Source organism: Lytechinus variegatus, chromosome 6 (assembly GCF_018143015.1).
Source record: "Lytechinus variegatus isolate NC3 chromosome 6, Lvar_3.0, whole genome shotgun sequence".
Lineage (NCBI taxonomy): Eukaryota > Metazoa > Echinodermata > Echinoidea > Temnopleuroida > Toxopneustidae > Lytechinus > Lytechinus variegatus.
This window is the reverse complement of record NC_054745.1, coordinates 26,516,165-26,531,220: the sequence shown is the minus strand read 5'-3', so window position 1 is coordinate 26,531,220 and position 15,056 is coordinate 26,516,165. Positions and strand designations below refer to the sequence as shown.

Here is a 15,056-nt window from a genome sequence, read left to right as displayed (position 1 = left end):
TCTTTTCAGTTTGAGTTGGAATTACCTGTCAGGCCCATGAAAGCTTAGCTCAAAACCAATAATTCTGATGATCACTAACACAGAAGAGCAGATGTGGGACAGAGTAATTATATTGCTTGGAAAAATACCCAACATGTAATGAAATTTCTCCTGAGGACGACAAGAACACACTTGTCGAAACGTCGAGATTGGGTGGTCCTTTTCGGGACCAACATTTGCCCAAGAAAGATACATGGTGTACCGTGAAACCTACTACACTATGTAATGAAATTCCATGCTTTTCAAACTTTCACCAATCTACTTTTCTGATTTCTCTTTTTTTTGGTCTAAAACCATCTTTTCATTTGACTTGGAATTCCCGTTCCATAGTTATTATTATTATTATTATTTTATTTGGCATTCAAAAGACAAAGAATACAAACAGATCAAAGACAAGATCAATCAAACTTGTACATGATAGAGAAAATAAGACCTGGATGAGAGTTGGAGAGGCTGCCTGGGTATGGAAAAGGCTAACTTAATAGCCATAACCCACAGGTCTTCCTCCCCAAACCTCCCAACCCCATCCAGGTCATAACAGTAATGGTGAAAATAAAAATAAGATATTTAGAATCGGCAAAATACAATGGTCATTCATGTGACTTTGTCACCTCAAGTCAACCCCCACAATGCCTCCCCAATCACATCATTATGTATCTACAAGCATGAGAATGATAAGCATCAAACATTAAAGCAATCGTAAATTTAAATTGTAAATAATATTGCATCTACCATAAATAATGGGATATAGGACAATAAGAATTGATAAAACCATATAAGAGAGATCAAATGACATGATGTTGAGGCTGAAATAGGCCGGATTAAATTTAGTGTATAAATTATGAATAAACTTGCTCTTTAGTTGAAATTGGTCAATGAGGAAAATAATAAATTAAACATTATAGAAAGAAATATTATAAATCAGACATCTAATTATTCAAAAAAACACACAAAGAATTTCACGACGAAGGAGGTTCAGAACTTTTGAGATGTTTCCAGATACAATTTCATCTTTGATATGTGAGGGCATACTTTCCCATATAATTGGAAATCTATGTATTGCAGTTTGATGCAAACGTTCGGTTCTGGCTTTCATGTGGTGGAATAGGATTGTGTGTTCACTCTGGCGTGATCGGACAGTTATATTGTCATTGACTGCCTCACATAATACAATGTTATACAGGTTTTTGATTACAAATGACATCATTAAATACTTCCTTCTGGATTCGAGAGTAAACCAAGAAAGGGTCTGTAAGCGCTGTGTGTAAGACATTTCCTGTTGCCTTTGTTTCAAGATTACTCGCGTTGCCCTTCGCTTGTTGTTGATGGGACCACTTGTAACTATTTGTAAGTTGGGGCCAAGAAATTTCTTCAAGTTCTTCAAAGGACATTGTGCAAATTTCCTGTAGGAACAAATTATGATGATGATTTCCATATAGCTGAGGTTCACTGACTCAATCGAAATTCTATGTAAGACGAGGCTCTGGTCACTCTCTCAACCAATCATTGAATTAGGTTCCAATTAGTGACTTTAGAATATGGAGTATTAATCCTAAACCAATGGATTTCTTTGGTTTTTAAAAAATTTGGTCCATCGTCTGATCATCCGTTTCATTCACTGCTTCAGAGCCTGGGGGAGGTACTTGTCCACACCGAAGGCCTAGAAAACAACAGAGTCAGAGAGATAGAAAAAAATATTAATAATCATTTTTTTTAAATTATAGCATTTGCCGGGTGCTTTACACGGATGTTTCAAAGCGTGCAGGTTGAAAGAGTAACTAATACAAACATTGAATCTGTTTAATGACGACAAAAGAAGAAAAATATATACCAAAATTGTACTTCTTAGAAATGAAAAGAGGCAAGTTTTACATGACAATTTTAATATTTCATTAGAGCGAGCATTTTGCATTTGGGGTGAAAGTTTGATCTAGAGGGCATTTTAGCAAACGTGTCATTGCCATAACAGGTCTTTGTCAAATTAAGCGAGAGCCGATTTATTTTTTTTTACCACGCCGCTCGCTGAATTTTTACTTCGAAACCTTGTGCATCTTTTGAGACCAAAGTTACGATGTCTGGGTATGCGGTTGAAAAACTACACGACATTACGTAAGTGCATGTCAGACCCAAAACATGATTTTGAGAACAAGGTCAATGTAAATCGACTTTTCTCATCTTATTCATGACGATATGATTATTTTTACTTCCATCAGCTGAAATTAATCAATTATAGCATATTCATGCTTTTAAAAAGGCTCTGCTGTAAATTTGGATAAAAAGCACACACACAAAACAAAGGTTGAAAAACAAAGATACATTAAAAAGATGTAGACTATATTCTGTCACATTATTTTTTGTTATGCATGGTGAACAAAAATCCCTATAAAGAGTCTGTATACCAAAAATAAGTATTTAAGTATTTTAGGGGCATTATTTAGTCAATTATTGATTTTATGCATCATTTAGCATAACAAAAATAAAAACGAATGAAAATAATATAAAGAAAGTATTAAAATAAACAGAGAATCTTTGTTACCTTGCATACAACAGCGAGTAGGAAGCCGATGAGCGTTAGTCTGAGGAAGGTGTAGAAGAACCCCTTCCTCTTTGGGCTCTTCTTCAGGAAGAACTCTGCTACGGAGGCCTTCCCAGGGGTGTATGGGGGATAACGAAGTCTGTATTAAAAGGAGTGAAAACAAAAATAATTCATACAAAGATGCTATCACGCTTGTCCTGTCCCTTTAAATGGAAGATGCAGCCGGAAGTTATCAAGTACATGTAGACTTCACAAAAATGTCTCCAAAAAAAAAAAGTTTAAATTTCACGCCGAAAGCTTCTACATGGAGGCTCCAATCTCTTGTCAGTGTAAGTGCATTGACATTGGCTATTCAGTCTAGTGACCAGAGGGTAGCATGTGCATGATTATTCAGCTAGTGTATACATGTACTTATCCGCATCAGCCTACACAGTAAACGTTGGGCATAATCATAATCATGAAAAAAAGGAGTTTTCATCAAGATAAAGAGGAGAAATTGTCAACATGGTGGCTCAGTGGTAGAGCGTCCGCCTCATGAACGGGAGGTCGTGGGTTCGTTCCTCGGCCGAGTCATACCAAAGACTTATAAAAATGGGACCTTCTGCCTTCTTGCTAGGCGCTCAGCATTTAGACTGGAGAAGGGTAATAATAACATATAATGTTATGCAGGGCCTGCTGGTAGAGCAGTTTCCTAACTGAAGTGGCTACCCTGGTTAAATAAAACGTTATTATTATTAAAGGGGAATGAGATTTTTGGAATGTGGACTTGCATAGAAACAGAAAAATTGAATAAGAACAAAGGAAATTTGAGGAAAAATCAGACAAATAACAAGAAAGTTATGAGCATTTGAACATTGCAATAATTAATAAGTAAGTGAGTAAGTAAGTAAGTAAGTAAGTAAGTAAGTCAGTAAGTAAGTAAATAAATAAACAAATAAATAAATAAATTTTAAATATATATAATATTTGAAAAATTGCTATGATGAAATTTGGGTGAAAAAGCATAATGATCAAGGAAATAACATCATTGGCAGCTGTGTTAATGGAATAGAATCGAAACCGATATCATTATCATGTCATCTATGTATAGTTTAAAGATAAATTCCAGTTTTGGTAACGATCTCAAAATGACTTTTTACAGAATCTAATATAATGACCACCCAAGTAAAGTGTCTGTTTGTATGAATAAAAAATATCTGCCAAAGGATTCTGGAAGAAATTGTGTAATTGCTGAGAAATAAGCAAAATAAGCGCAGATTCGGTCACTTCCGTCGGGTCTTTATTCCAGCAATAATAATACACTGTCCCACGTGTGCCTATCTGTGTTGGTGATCTTCAGTGTGAACATTTTTCAGCGTAGATTTCAAGATTTCACAAAGTTCAGTTTATGTAACTGTACCAGATCTAGATCCTCGATGATAAACTGACAATTAAGCCTGGTTTTACAGACTTTCATGAAATCAGTGTTTACCGTAACTACTGGAATTTCTCTTTAAGGAAATCTATCAAAGAACTTACGACTGTGCCTTCTCGGTGAACCACATGTGCTTGTCAATGAGGACTGGTTTCTTGTGTGAGAAGACCTCAAAGGAAAACTTCCCGTGGTACGCCCCTTGGCCTGATCCACCGACTCCTCCAAATGGCATTTCCTCAACTGAAAATAATAATGATTAAGATGATGATAATGATGACGATGGTGATAATAATGATAAAACTACTACTACTAATAATAATAGTACCAATAACAAGTGGAATGCCTCTGGCCGTCTCACCTGCATCACGCGGTTCAATATAGCAGCAGTGCTGACTTTGAATACTACTCTAACTCGCACAAGATGTTCAGTGATACATGGTTACTCTTATGTCCACTTTTTATGAACTAGACCAATAAACTTACAGAGATATGATGGTTATTCAACAAAAAAACCCAACATGGCCAAAGTTCATTGACCTTACATGACCTTTGACCTTGATCATGTGACCTGAAACTCGAACAGGATGTTCAGTGATACTTGATTACTCTTATGTACAAGTTTCATGAATCAGATCCATAAACTTTCAAAGTTATGATGGTAATTCAACAGATACCCCCAATTCGGCCAAAGTTCATTGACCCTAAATGACCTTTGACCTTAATCATGACACCTGAAACTTGCACAAAATTTTCAGTGATGCTTGATTACTATTATGTCCAAGTTTCATGAATCAGATCCATAAACTTTCAAAGTTATGATGGGAATTAAACAGATATCCCCAATTCGGCCAAAGTTCATTGACCCTAAATGACCTTTGACCTTGGTCATGTGACGTGAAACTCATGCAGGATGTTCAGTGATACTTGATTAACCTTATGTCCAAGTTTCATGAACTAGGTCCATATATTATCTAAGTTATGATGACATTTCAAAAACTTAACCTCAGGTTAAGATTTGGATGTTGATTCCTCCAACATGGTCTAAGTTCATTGACCCTAAATGACCTTTGACCTTGGTCATGTGACATGAAACTCTAAAAGGATGTTCAGTATTACTTGATAAACCTTATGGCCAAGTTTTATTAACTAGGTCCATATACTTTCTAAGTTATGACGTCATTTCAAAAACTTAACCTCAGGTTAAGATTTGATGTTGACGCCGCCGCCGGAAAAGCGGCGCCTATAGTCTCACTCTGCTTCGCAGGTGAGACAAAAACAATAATCATCATAGCCGCCTCCAATATAATAATCATCATCATCGCGATCACCATCATCAACATCAACGTTATCATCATCATCATCTCCACCACCACCATCATCATTATCATCATCATCATCACAATCATCATCATCACCATCATCATCATCACAATCATCATCATCATCACCATCATCATCATCACAATCATCATCATCATCACCATCATCATCATCATCACAATCATCACCATCATCACCATCATCATCATCATCATCATCATCACCATCATCACCATCATATCATCTTCATCATCTCCATCATCATCATCATCACCATCATCATCATCATATCATCTTCATCATCTCCATCATCATCATCACCATCATCATCATCACCATCATCATCATCACCATCATCATTATCATCATCACAATCATCATCATCACCACCACCATCATCATCATGATTCATCACCACCATCACCATCATCATCACCACCATCACCATCATATCATCTTCATCATCTCCATCATCATCATCATCACCATCATCATCATTCCCATCATCTTGATCATCATCATACTGTAAATTAAGTGCAGAAATTCATATTTCAATATGAATACCAAAATCAATGAGAGAAGATGATAGATGCCAAATCAAAATTCTAATGGAAAACTTTCAATAAGCACTACGCTGTTGTTGTAATACTGGAATATTGGACGAAACTGGAGTATAATTCAAATTACAGACACTTTGCCTAAGATATAGTCAGGCTTTTAATTGAACTGGATTTGATTAAAGGGAAATTTCACCCTGACCAAACATTTCTAGTAAAAATAGCAGAAAAGGAACAACTTACATGTAAAATTCTAATAACTTTCTTGATCTTTGATGGATTTACCTCAACCCTTCACCAATTATTTTTTTTTTAATTTTTGCTGGTATTTTTTCAACTTTTCATCAGGATGAACTTCTCTTTCAAATTGATTAAGTGAGAGAAACACTAAGGCCCGTATTCTGAAGTCAGGTTTAACTTAGACCACGATCAACTCTGTGCTGAAACTATGGGGAGCCAAAAATTCAGAAATCTTGTTTATATTGTACATTTCTTATGTTTATTATTTTCTGTCATTTTGGTTTTATAATGAAGAAAAATACTTCATTGATCACTCACAGACAATATAGGTGTCATATGCATTAATAAATTGAATAAACCATTAGGGATTTGTGCCCTACTTGGCTCCCCATGGTTCAACCAAAACTTTAAACCAGGTGGGTGTTTCATAAAGCTGTTCGTAAGTTAAGAGCGACTTTAAAGGTCAAGTCCACCTCAGAAAAATATTGATTTGAATCAATAGAGAAAATTCAGATAAAAACAATGCTGAAAATTTCATCAAAATCGGATATAAAATAAGAAAGTTATGACATTTCAAAGTTTCGCTTATTTTCGACAAAATAGTTATATGAACGAGCCAGTTACATCCAAATGAGAGAGTCGATGATGTCACCCACTCACTATTTCTTTTGTTTTTTATTGTTTGAATTATACAATATTTCAATTTTTACGAATTTGACGGTTAGGACCTCCTTGCCTGAAGCACAAAATGTTAAAATAATGGAATTCCACATGTTCGGAAGGAATGAAACTTCATTTCAAATGACAATGACGAGAAAATCAAAATATTTCATATTTCATATAATAAAATACAAAAGAAATAGTGAGTGAGTGATGTCATCAACTCTCTCATTTGGATGTAACTGGCTCGTTCATATAACGATTTTGTTGAAAATAAGCGAAACTTTAAAATGCTATAACTTTCTTATTTTATATCCGATTTTGATGAAATTTTCAGTGTTATGCTTCTTGAATTTTCCTCTTTTTATTCAAATCAAGTTTTTGTTTGGGTGGACTTCTCCTTTAAGAACGACTGGTGATCCTTTCTTGTGGTAAATGGTATATTCACTGGCGATGGTTTAGCGCAAGAAAGGTTCACCAGTCATTCTTAAAGTCGCTCTTATCTTACGAACAGCTTTATGAAACAGCCCCCAGGGATTAATTTAAACCCAAGTTCAGAATACAGGCAATAGTATAATTTGCTCCATAAATGAGAATGTAGAGTAACTCACTTGCAGCATGTATAATTACATCGTTTCCAACGAAGGCTCCACTCGATGTCTCATGAGCAATGCGTTCTAATGTCTTCTGGTTGTTGGAGAAGGCATATAACGCAAGTGGTTTATCCCTGTCAAAGAAAAAAAAACAGAATGTATACTAATAATAATGATAACAACAATAATGATGATAATGATAATAATGATGATAATAATGATGATGTTGATGATAATAATGAATAAACAAATTAATAAAGTAACAAAACAAATCGTTTTGTGCCCCCCCCGGCAATTTTTTTTTTTTTTGGGGGGGTGGATGGGTGGGCAAACATTTCACATCTGCAACATTAGATAAGCGTAAACATAACAATGAATGAGGATTTTCCAGGGCCCCTTTTGGGGTTTGCAGGGATCTTTTAAGAATTTCGGGGAGGGGGGGGGTGGGGGGAATAACACCCTGACCCCCTATGTAATTTGTTCCCATCCCCCCCTCCCTTCTGGAACCATATCTTACCTGTCGTTAATGAAATCAATGGCTTGGTCTAGTGTATCTACATTGAAAATAGATATGATAGGACCAAAGATCTGAAGAAAGAGAGAAAAGCTGTGTGTTAAGAATTAGCCGAGAGCAGATAAGTTAATAAAAATCACTGAAAACTTCTGCATAAAATGTGAACACAAAATTGATGAATTCTAATATTTCTCTGCCTCAGAAGCCTTCAAAAAATCTGGTAAGATCACTTTAAGAAAAAATCCACCAATTCACGTTGGGGAAAGTGGATTGGATCACCGATTATTCTTTGAAATTGGCAATTTTCCTTTAATTCCTAATGATAATAATGAAAATCGTGGGGGCGTTTAATCAGAGGGACGTTTGAATCCCAGGCATGGCATTGCAAAATTGATAGCAGAAAGCAATTCTACAAATCCTACACATGTGGAGCGTTGTGGCCCAGTGGATTAGTCTCCGGACTTTGAAACAGGAGGTTGTGGGTTCGAATCCCAGCCATGGCGTAATTTCCTTCAGCAAGAAATTTATCCACATTGTGCTGCACTCAACCCAGGTGAGGTGAATGGGTACCTGGCAGGAATTTATTCCTTGAAATGCGTATGCGCTGTAATTACGGCAGCTGAGCTACAGCTGGGGTAATAATATCCAAGTCCTTTGGAAGCGCATAGAGACATTATTCATAATTGTGATATGCGCTATACAAGAACTGTTTATTATTATTTATTATTATTATCCTAAAACCCCCAAACAGAGGTATTACTCGTCATTCTGGGGCAAGGAGATCAAAAGTCAATTTTTCAAGATGGCATCTGGCGGCCATCTTGTTTTTGACCTGAAGATTACCTTAAATTGCGAAAATGATAACAGGAATCGATTCTACACACCCTTAAACCCCTAAGAAGAGTCATTACTCATTATTTTTGGGCAAGGGGTTCACACGTTAGGTTTTTAAGATGGCATCTGGCGGCCATTTTGGATTTATGCAAATTAGCAAAATTGCCCAAACGGCAACTTTGGGCAACCGAGCTGAATTTGTTCTAGGACCCCTTAGGAACACGAATCAAGAAAAAAACTTCATCGGAAAGAACATTTCTAGGTTGGTGTATTGAGCCTGAGGGACTGTCGAATACATGCACATATATATATATGCACATTTCAACTATTCTAGAACATTCTAGTATTCACTATTCTAGAGGCTTCTAGTATTCACTCTTCTGGAAGCTTCTGGTATTGTCTTTAAAAAAAGTACATTCTCCTTCTTTCTGGAGTAATCACATCCTGGAAGACTCTTGAATGACCTCAGCAAAATTAACATGTGTCAACAAAATAGCTAAGCCTATTGTTGCTTACACTAACAATACAAGTCTATTGTAAAGTAATCTCTATTCAGAAATAACAATAATCCTTGGCCTTTAAATAGGCAGAGGCCTGCTTAACAAAAGCTTTTACAAACATTTTGTGGAATGTTCTTGATCATTTTAAGCTATAAATATCCTTAAAGAGGAAATAACTAAATAAATAAACGTAATTGCTTTTACAATTCTTCTTATATATAACAACTACTTAGGCATTTGAGGAACTGCTTCCTTACCAGGTACAAATTCATCTAACCTGGGTTGAGTGCAGCACAATGTTGGAAAATTTCTTGCTGAAGGAAAACAGGCGATTGATCAGAATCGAACCAACCTCCCTCAGGTTGAAAGACGAGTCATAACCACCAGACCACACCCCCCCCCCCCCAACGACATTCATCAGTTTTTAACACCAATACCAGCAAGCACTGCATTTTTTTTTTATTGTTGCAGCAGAGGTAAATCAAAATCCGGGGTCCGTTGCAGAAAGAGTTGCGTTTAAACGCAAGTCAAAAATTCAATCGCAAGTCCAAAATGCGCGTGTTGATTGGTTGAAAATCAAGTTGCGCGTGATTTTTAGAGTTGCGCATGATTTTTAGAGTTGCGTTTGATTGCAACTCTTTCTGCAACGGGCCCCCAGAAAAGACGCCTTATGAAGTTGGTTGGCAGCTCAGGGGCCCGTCTTACAAAGTGTTGCGATTGATCCGATCTATCGCAACTATGGAAAGCCAGCAAAGTCATCATATAAAATACATGTTTGCTCAAAACTTGTTCTAGATATGAATGTATATCCATAAATTCATTGATTTCTTGACAATTTGGTGTGTTCTCCTTTGTTTACAAAGGACATTTTGCAAATTTCCTGTAGAAAAAAATTACGACACTGAAGGATTTCCATAGAGTTATGATTAATTGGATCAATCGTAACTCTTTGTAAGACGGGGCCCTGTATGCTAATACAGAGCTACCAACATGAAAAAAAACATTTCAGTGTTTTTAAAGCTGAAAATCAGCATTTTGGTGAGAAAATCAGAATTTTCAAAGGATTACCACAGGTCAGCACATAAACTGAAACTTGAGAAATCAGTATTTTGCATGAAACCATCAGAATAAGCCAGTTCACGGTTAGGTCATGATCAACTTTTCTCAAATGACCTTTGTGATTTTTCATTAGGATAAGCACTATCATTTTCAAATGCAGATGTTGCGTAAGTTTTACTGGTAGAGTATTCAAATTCTAAGAACAAAAGGCATTGTACAGACCAGGGGCCCGTTGCAGAAAGAGTTGCAATCGATCGCAACTCTAAAAATCATGCGCAACTTGATTTTCAACCAATCAACAGCGCGCATTTGGGACTTGCGTTTGATTTTTTGACTTGCGTTTAAACGCAACTCTTTCTGCAACAGGCCCCAGGTGACTAGAATAGTACATCAGGGATAAAGTTTGGAAATCTGTTTTATTGTCTGCCTTTGGCACATTTGACTACTGTCTAGGCTACTGTCAAATACCAGTGATTATGAAGGCTCTATTTATTACTCTTCAGCTTGGATGTGATAAAATGAATATTTTGAAAGGAATACATGAATAATCATCAAATCACAAATGCCTATGTCAGTGAATTTGAAAGCCACCTTCATGGTTCATCTCAAATGACCTTTTTCTGCTCGTGCGCAGTTTACAATCGTGAACAGGCTTATTCTTCTCATTTTTTCAGTACCAAACACAGAATATCAGTACAACTTGGCAGGCTTGCTAATGTTGTATTTTTCATATTCATACAATCAAATTCATTAAATCGCAATAATAATCATGCAAAGAATTTAAAGGGGAATCCAGCCTTGGCCAAAACATGTTCTGCTGGGAAGGAGAAAAATGAATTTAACAGAATGGCGAAAGTTTGAAAGAAATCGGACAAGCAATAAGAAAGTTATAGCTACTTTAAAATTGAGATCACTAATAGTATGTAGATTTCAAATTGGCAACTGGGTAAGTAAATTATGATAAGGGGCAAGGACAACTTTCCCATAGGCCACGTACTTTATTATCAGGTGATTGTGGTTTTCTCCTAAATACCCATTCCCCTGGGGCAGTAATTGTAATATAATCCAGGTAGTATAATGTTTTATGTCCTTATCAAAGAAAAAAATAATTTGAAATAAAACTTTTGGGAAAAATAATATTTTAGCTATAATATGTATTGGAGTACATGGAAGAGTAGTCCTTGCCTTACATCACTATGACATCCCATTTGCAGCCAATTTGAAGTCTCCATGGGTATAGTGATTACCAATATCTACAACTTTTAAAAATTCATAATTTCTTGTTGTTTGTCCAATATTGTTCAAACTTTCACCTATCAACTTGTCTGATTTTTCTTTTTCTTATAAAAACAAGTTTTTATTTGGGTTGGATTCCCCTTTAAGATCAATCTAGCTGCAGTAATCCTAATTGGGCGATTCTCCTTGGCTTTAGTTTCAATACGTACCTCTTCCGTCATGCATTTAGCAGTTTCGCTTGGGTTCAGTATAACAGTGGGGGCAATGTACAGATCCGATTCATCGGTCTCACCACCGATCACGACATTCTGACCTTCCAATATTTCTGATATTCTCCTAGTTGTAGGTAAGAGAAAGAGAGAAATTTTACATTAATGTCCTTTGTGACCCTAAAATCTGCTCAGAGCATCTCCACAATGGTCGTAATGTACAGATCGGATTCATCGGTCTCATCACCAACACCGGTATTCTAACCTTCCAATAGCGCTGATTTTTGCCTGGTTGAATAAAAGAGAGGAGAAATTTTCCATCAATGACCTCTATGACCTTTGACCTGTGATCCTAAAATCTAATCTGGGCTCCGTAACACAAAGGTTTGCGATGAATTGCAAATATGAAAAAAACGCTCTGATTGGTCCCTGGTCAATATTTTAAACCTAATGCGCGTGTAACGTTGATAATGATTGGTCAGTTGATTTAGCGATTGATCGCTAATCTTGGAGTTACGGAGCCCAGATCATTGTCATGGTGAAAACAATGTCAAGATCAGATTCATCAGTCTCATCACCAATCACCACATTCTGACCTTCCAATATCGCTGATATTCTCCTAGTTAGGTCAAAGAAAGAAAAAATATATATATCCATGACCTCTGTGACCTATGACCTTGTGACGCTAACATCTAATCAGAGCATCTCCACAATGGTGGCAATGTACAGATCAGATTCATCAGTCTCATCATCTATCACCATATTCTGACCTTCCATTATTGCTGATATTTTCCTAGTTAAATAAAGCAAAGAGAGAAATTTTATATTGATGAACTCTGTGACCTATGACCTTGTGACTTTAATATCTAATGAGATATTTGCCAGTGGGTACAATGTAGAGATCAGAATTATCAGTCTTACCACCGATCACCATATTATACAAATAATGCATGTACGCATGCATGCAAGGCCAAATAATGAACGATGTGCGAGAAGAGCCAATGGATATACTGCACCGAGGTCCGCAAGACCGAGTGTGGTATATCCATTTGGCGAGTCAAGCACAGAGTTCATTAGTTAGGTCCTCTTTGCACAAGAATGCGTGCATTGTTTGTTTTATACAACTACCCTCTCCCCAATGTTACTGAGTTGCCCCGAATATTTCATCTAAATTCTAGATAAATCCAGACCTCGCACTATCCTGCGCTCTGACGGATAGTGCATTAGGTATGACATCAGAGGTCAGGATAGTGCATTTTAGATGCAATAGTGCAATTTGCTGAATATCATGTGATCCAAATAGGACCAATCAGATTACAGAACATTCTTGGGAGTTGTATAATCTGACCTACTGATACCATTGATATTCTCTTGTTTATATGAAAGAGAAATAAAACGAAAAAGAGAATATTTTATCAACGACATCTCAGACCTTTTACCTTGTGACCCTAAAATCTAATCCCATCTTTGCAATGAATTCATCAGTGACAATACTGATAATTCTGACCTTCAATTAATGACGACATTCTCCTAATTATGTGATAGAGAAATTCTGCTCCTAATAATGACCTCTTGAGACCTTTGAGCTTGTGATCTTAAAATCTAATCTGGGCACAGTAACACAAAGTTTGGCGATCTAATTGCTAAATGAAGTGGCCTATCAAACTCATCGTTGCATGTGCATTTCGCTCTGCACACTGACTGGGAACCAATCAGATTCGTTCTTTCAAACTAGCGAATAATCACTAACCTTTGTGCTACAGGCCAGACCACCCTAAACATTGACCCACTTACTTGAAGTGCCTTTGGTTGACGATCCTAGCGTAGGCAGGGTTTTTCTGTGGGTCATCCCCAAAGAACTCTTTGATGTTCGCTCTGAACGCTTTCAGTATCTTGTCATTATCTCGTGAGTGACAGAGGATGTAATCCGGAGCGACACAGGTCTGCCCGCAGTTCATGTAGCGTCCCCATGTGACCCGACGCACAGAGGTATCGATGTCCGTGTTCGAATCGATGTACACAGGACTGAAATGAACAAAGATGGTGGCTAAGTATCACAAAACTTAACAATTGATCGTGAATAATTTGAACAATTGATTCTATTGATTCGATGACTAAAAGGTTCCATAAAACTTGCACCGGTCACAATTGTTCTGCTCTAAATTCCACACACTGATGGAATGGCCAGCTTCAACCCTGGCTTTAACACTTTACCCTACCCTAAACCTAAAATAAAACCCTAATGCAATCCTCATCCTACATCTTAGATGAAATTAAGCCTGGAGCAATTGTTGCAGGAGCAAATGTTGTGTCACCATAGTAACACATTTAATTTTGTTTACCATTCCAAAGACTGAGTGATCGCACATTTACTGCAACAGCATATAAAGAACCAAACATTCCTTCTTCTTGAATGATCAAAGCCTACAGATCAATATAAGAAACTCCTAAAAATATTTCTTTTCCGATTATTGATTTCCTCTTTCTTTATCTCTTTTATATACAGTACATGTTTCGTAAATATCATATACACTTGGATACTTATTATTTGTAAAACAGTGTGATATATTGAACTGTGGAGAGCATTCTGAACGGTATTTATTATTAAAGAAAAGACATTTGTATAAGAAAGATGGTTAAGTATTTTACATATAAATGCCTGGTCCCACTGGCTGATGGACACAAAACATATTCATAACGGATACAGCGGACAAGCAAAATTTCGGGGTGGCTCCATCCGTTTTCATCTGCTTCAGACAATGGACAAAATGGGCGAACAATCAAATCACAGTTGACGGATGCTCGATGGATATAGAGCGTATGAAGCACATGTCCAAATAGAACACATCGGATACATAACGTTTTCCAATGATTCTTTTCCGTGCAGTGGGACCAGGCCTTCAAGTAAATCTTTCAAGTTCTGGCATAAGTACCGAAATGAATACCGGGCCAAGTGAACACAAAGGCCCATATTCTAAAGTCAGGTTTAACTTAAACTCAGGTTTAAAGTTGTGGTTTAAGTATGGATAGCCAACTAATACATTAATCACTAACAGTAGAGATATCATATTTCACCTCATTTGGCTGTGAACAAGTGAACACAAAGGCCCGTATTCTAAAGTCAGGTTTAACTTAAACTCAGGTTTAAAGTTTTGGTTTAAGTATGGATAGCCAACTGTTACATAAATCACTAACAGTAGAGATATCATATTTTAACTCATTTGGCTCTCAAATCATTCATAATTGTCAAGGAAGTATAATAGATGATTGTCTTCACCATCGATGAATCAGGAGAGAGCACAGTAAACACAAGAAACATACAACTTGATAAAAAAATTGGCACTT

The 15,056-nt window shown here is 36.6% G+C and overlaps 1 protein-coding gene across 2 annotated transcripts in view; it reads right to left on the bottom strand.

The window, feature by feature from the left end:
- Positions 1-250: 250 nt before the first annotated feature.
- Positions 251-15,056, bottom strand: part of LOC121417280 (aldehyde dehydrogenase family 3 member A2-like) — a 38,262-nt gene continuing 23,456 nt past the window's right edge. For both annotated transcript variants that reach the window (XM_041610923.1, XM_041610924.1), the window contains exons 8-14: positions 13,506-13,736; positions 11,712-11,838; positions 7,877-7,947; positions 7,378-7,493; positions 4,094-4,229; positions 2,576-2,714; positions 251-1,699 (exon numbers count right to left, since the gene is read on the bottom strand). In XM_041610923.1, the coding sequence (XP_041466857.1) occupies positions 1,655-1,699; positions 2,576-2,714; positions 4,094-4,229; positions 7,378-7,493; positions 7,877-7,947; positions 11,712-11,838; positions 13,506-13,736 (865 nt within the window). In that variant the 3' untranslated portion in view covers positions 251-1,654. The remainder of the gene's footprint in view (positions 1,700-2,575; positions 2,715-4,093; positions 4,230-7,377; positions 7,494-7,876; positions 7,948-11,711; positions 11,839-13,505; positions 13,737-15,056) is intronic.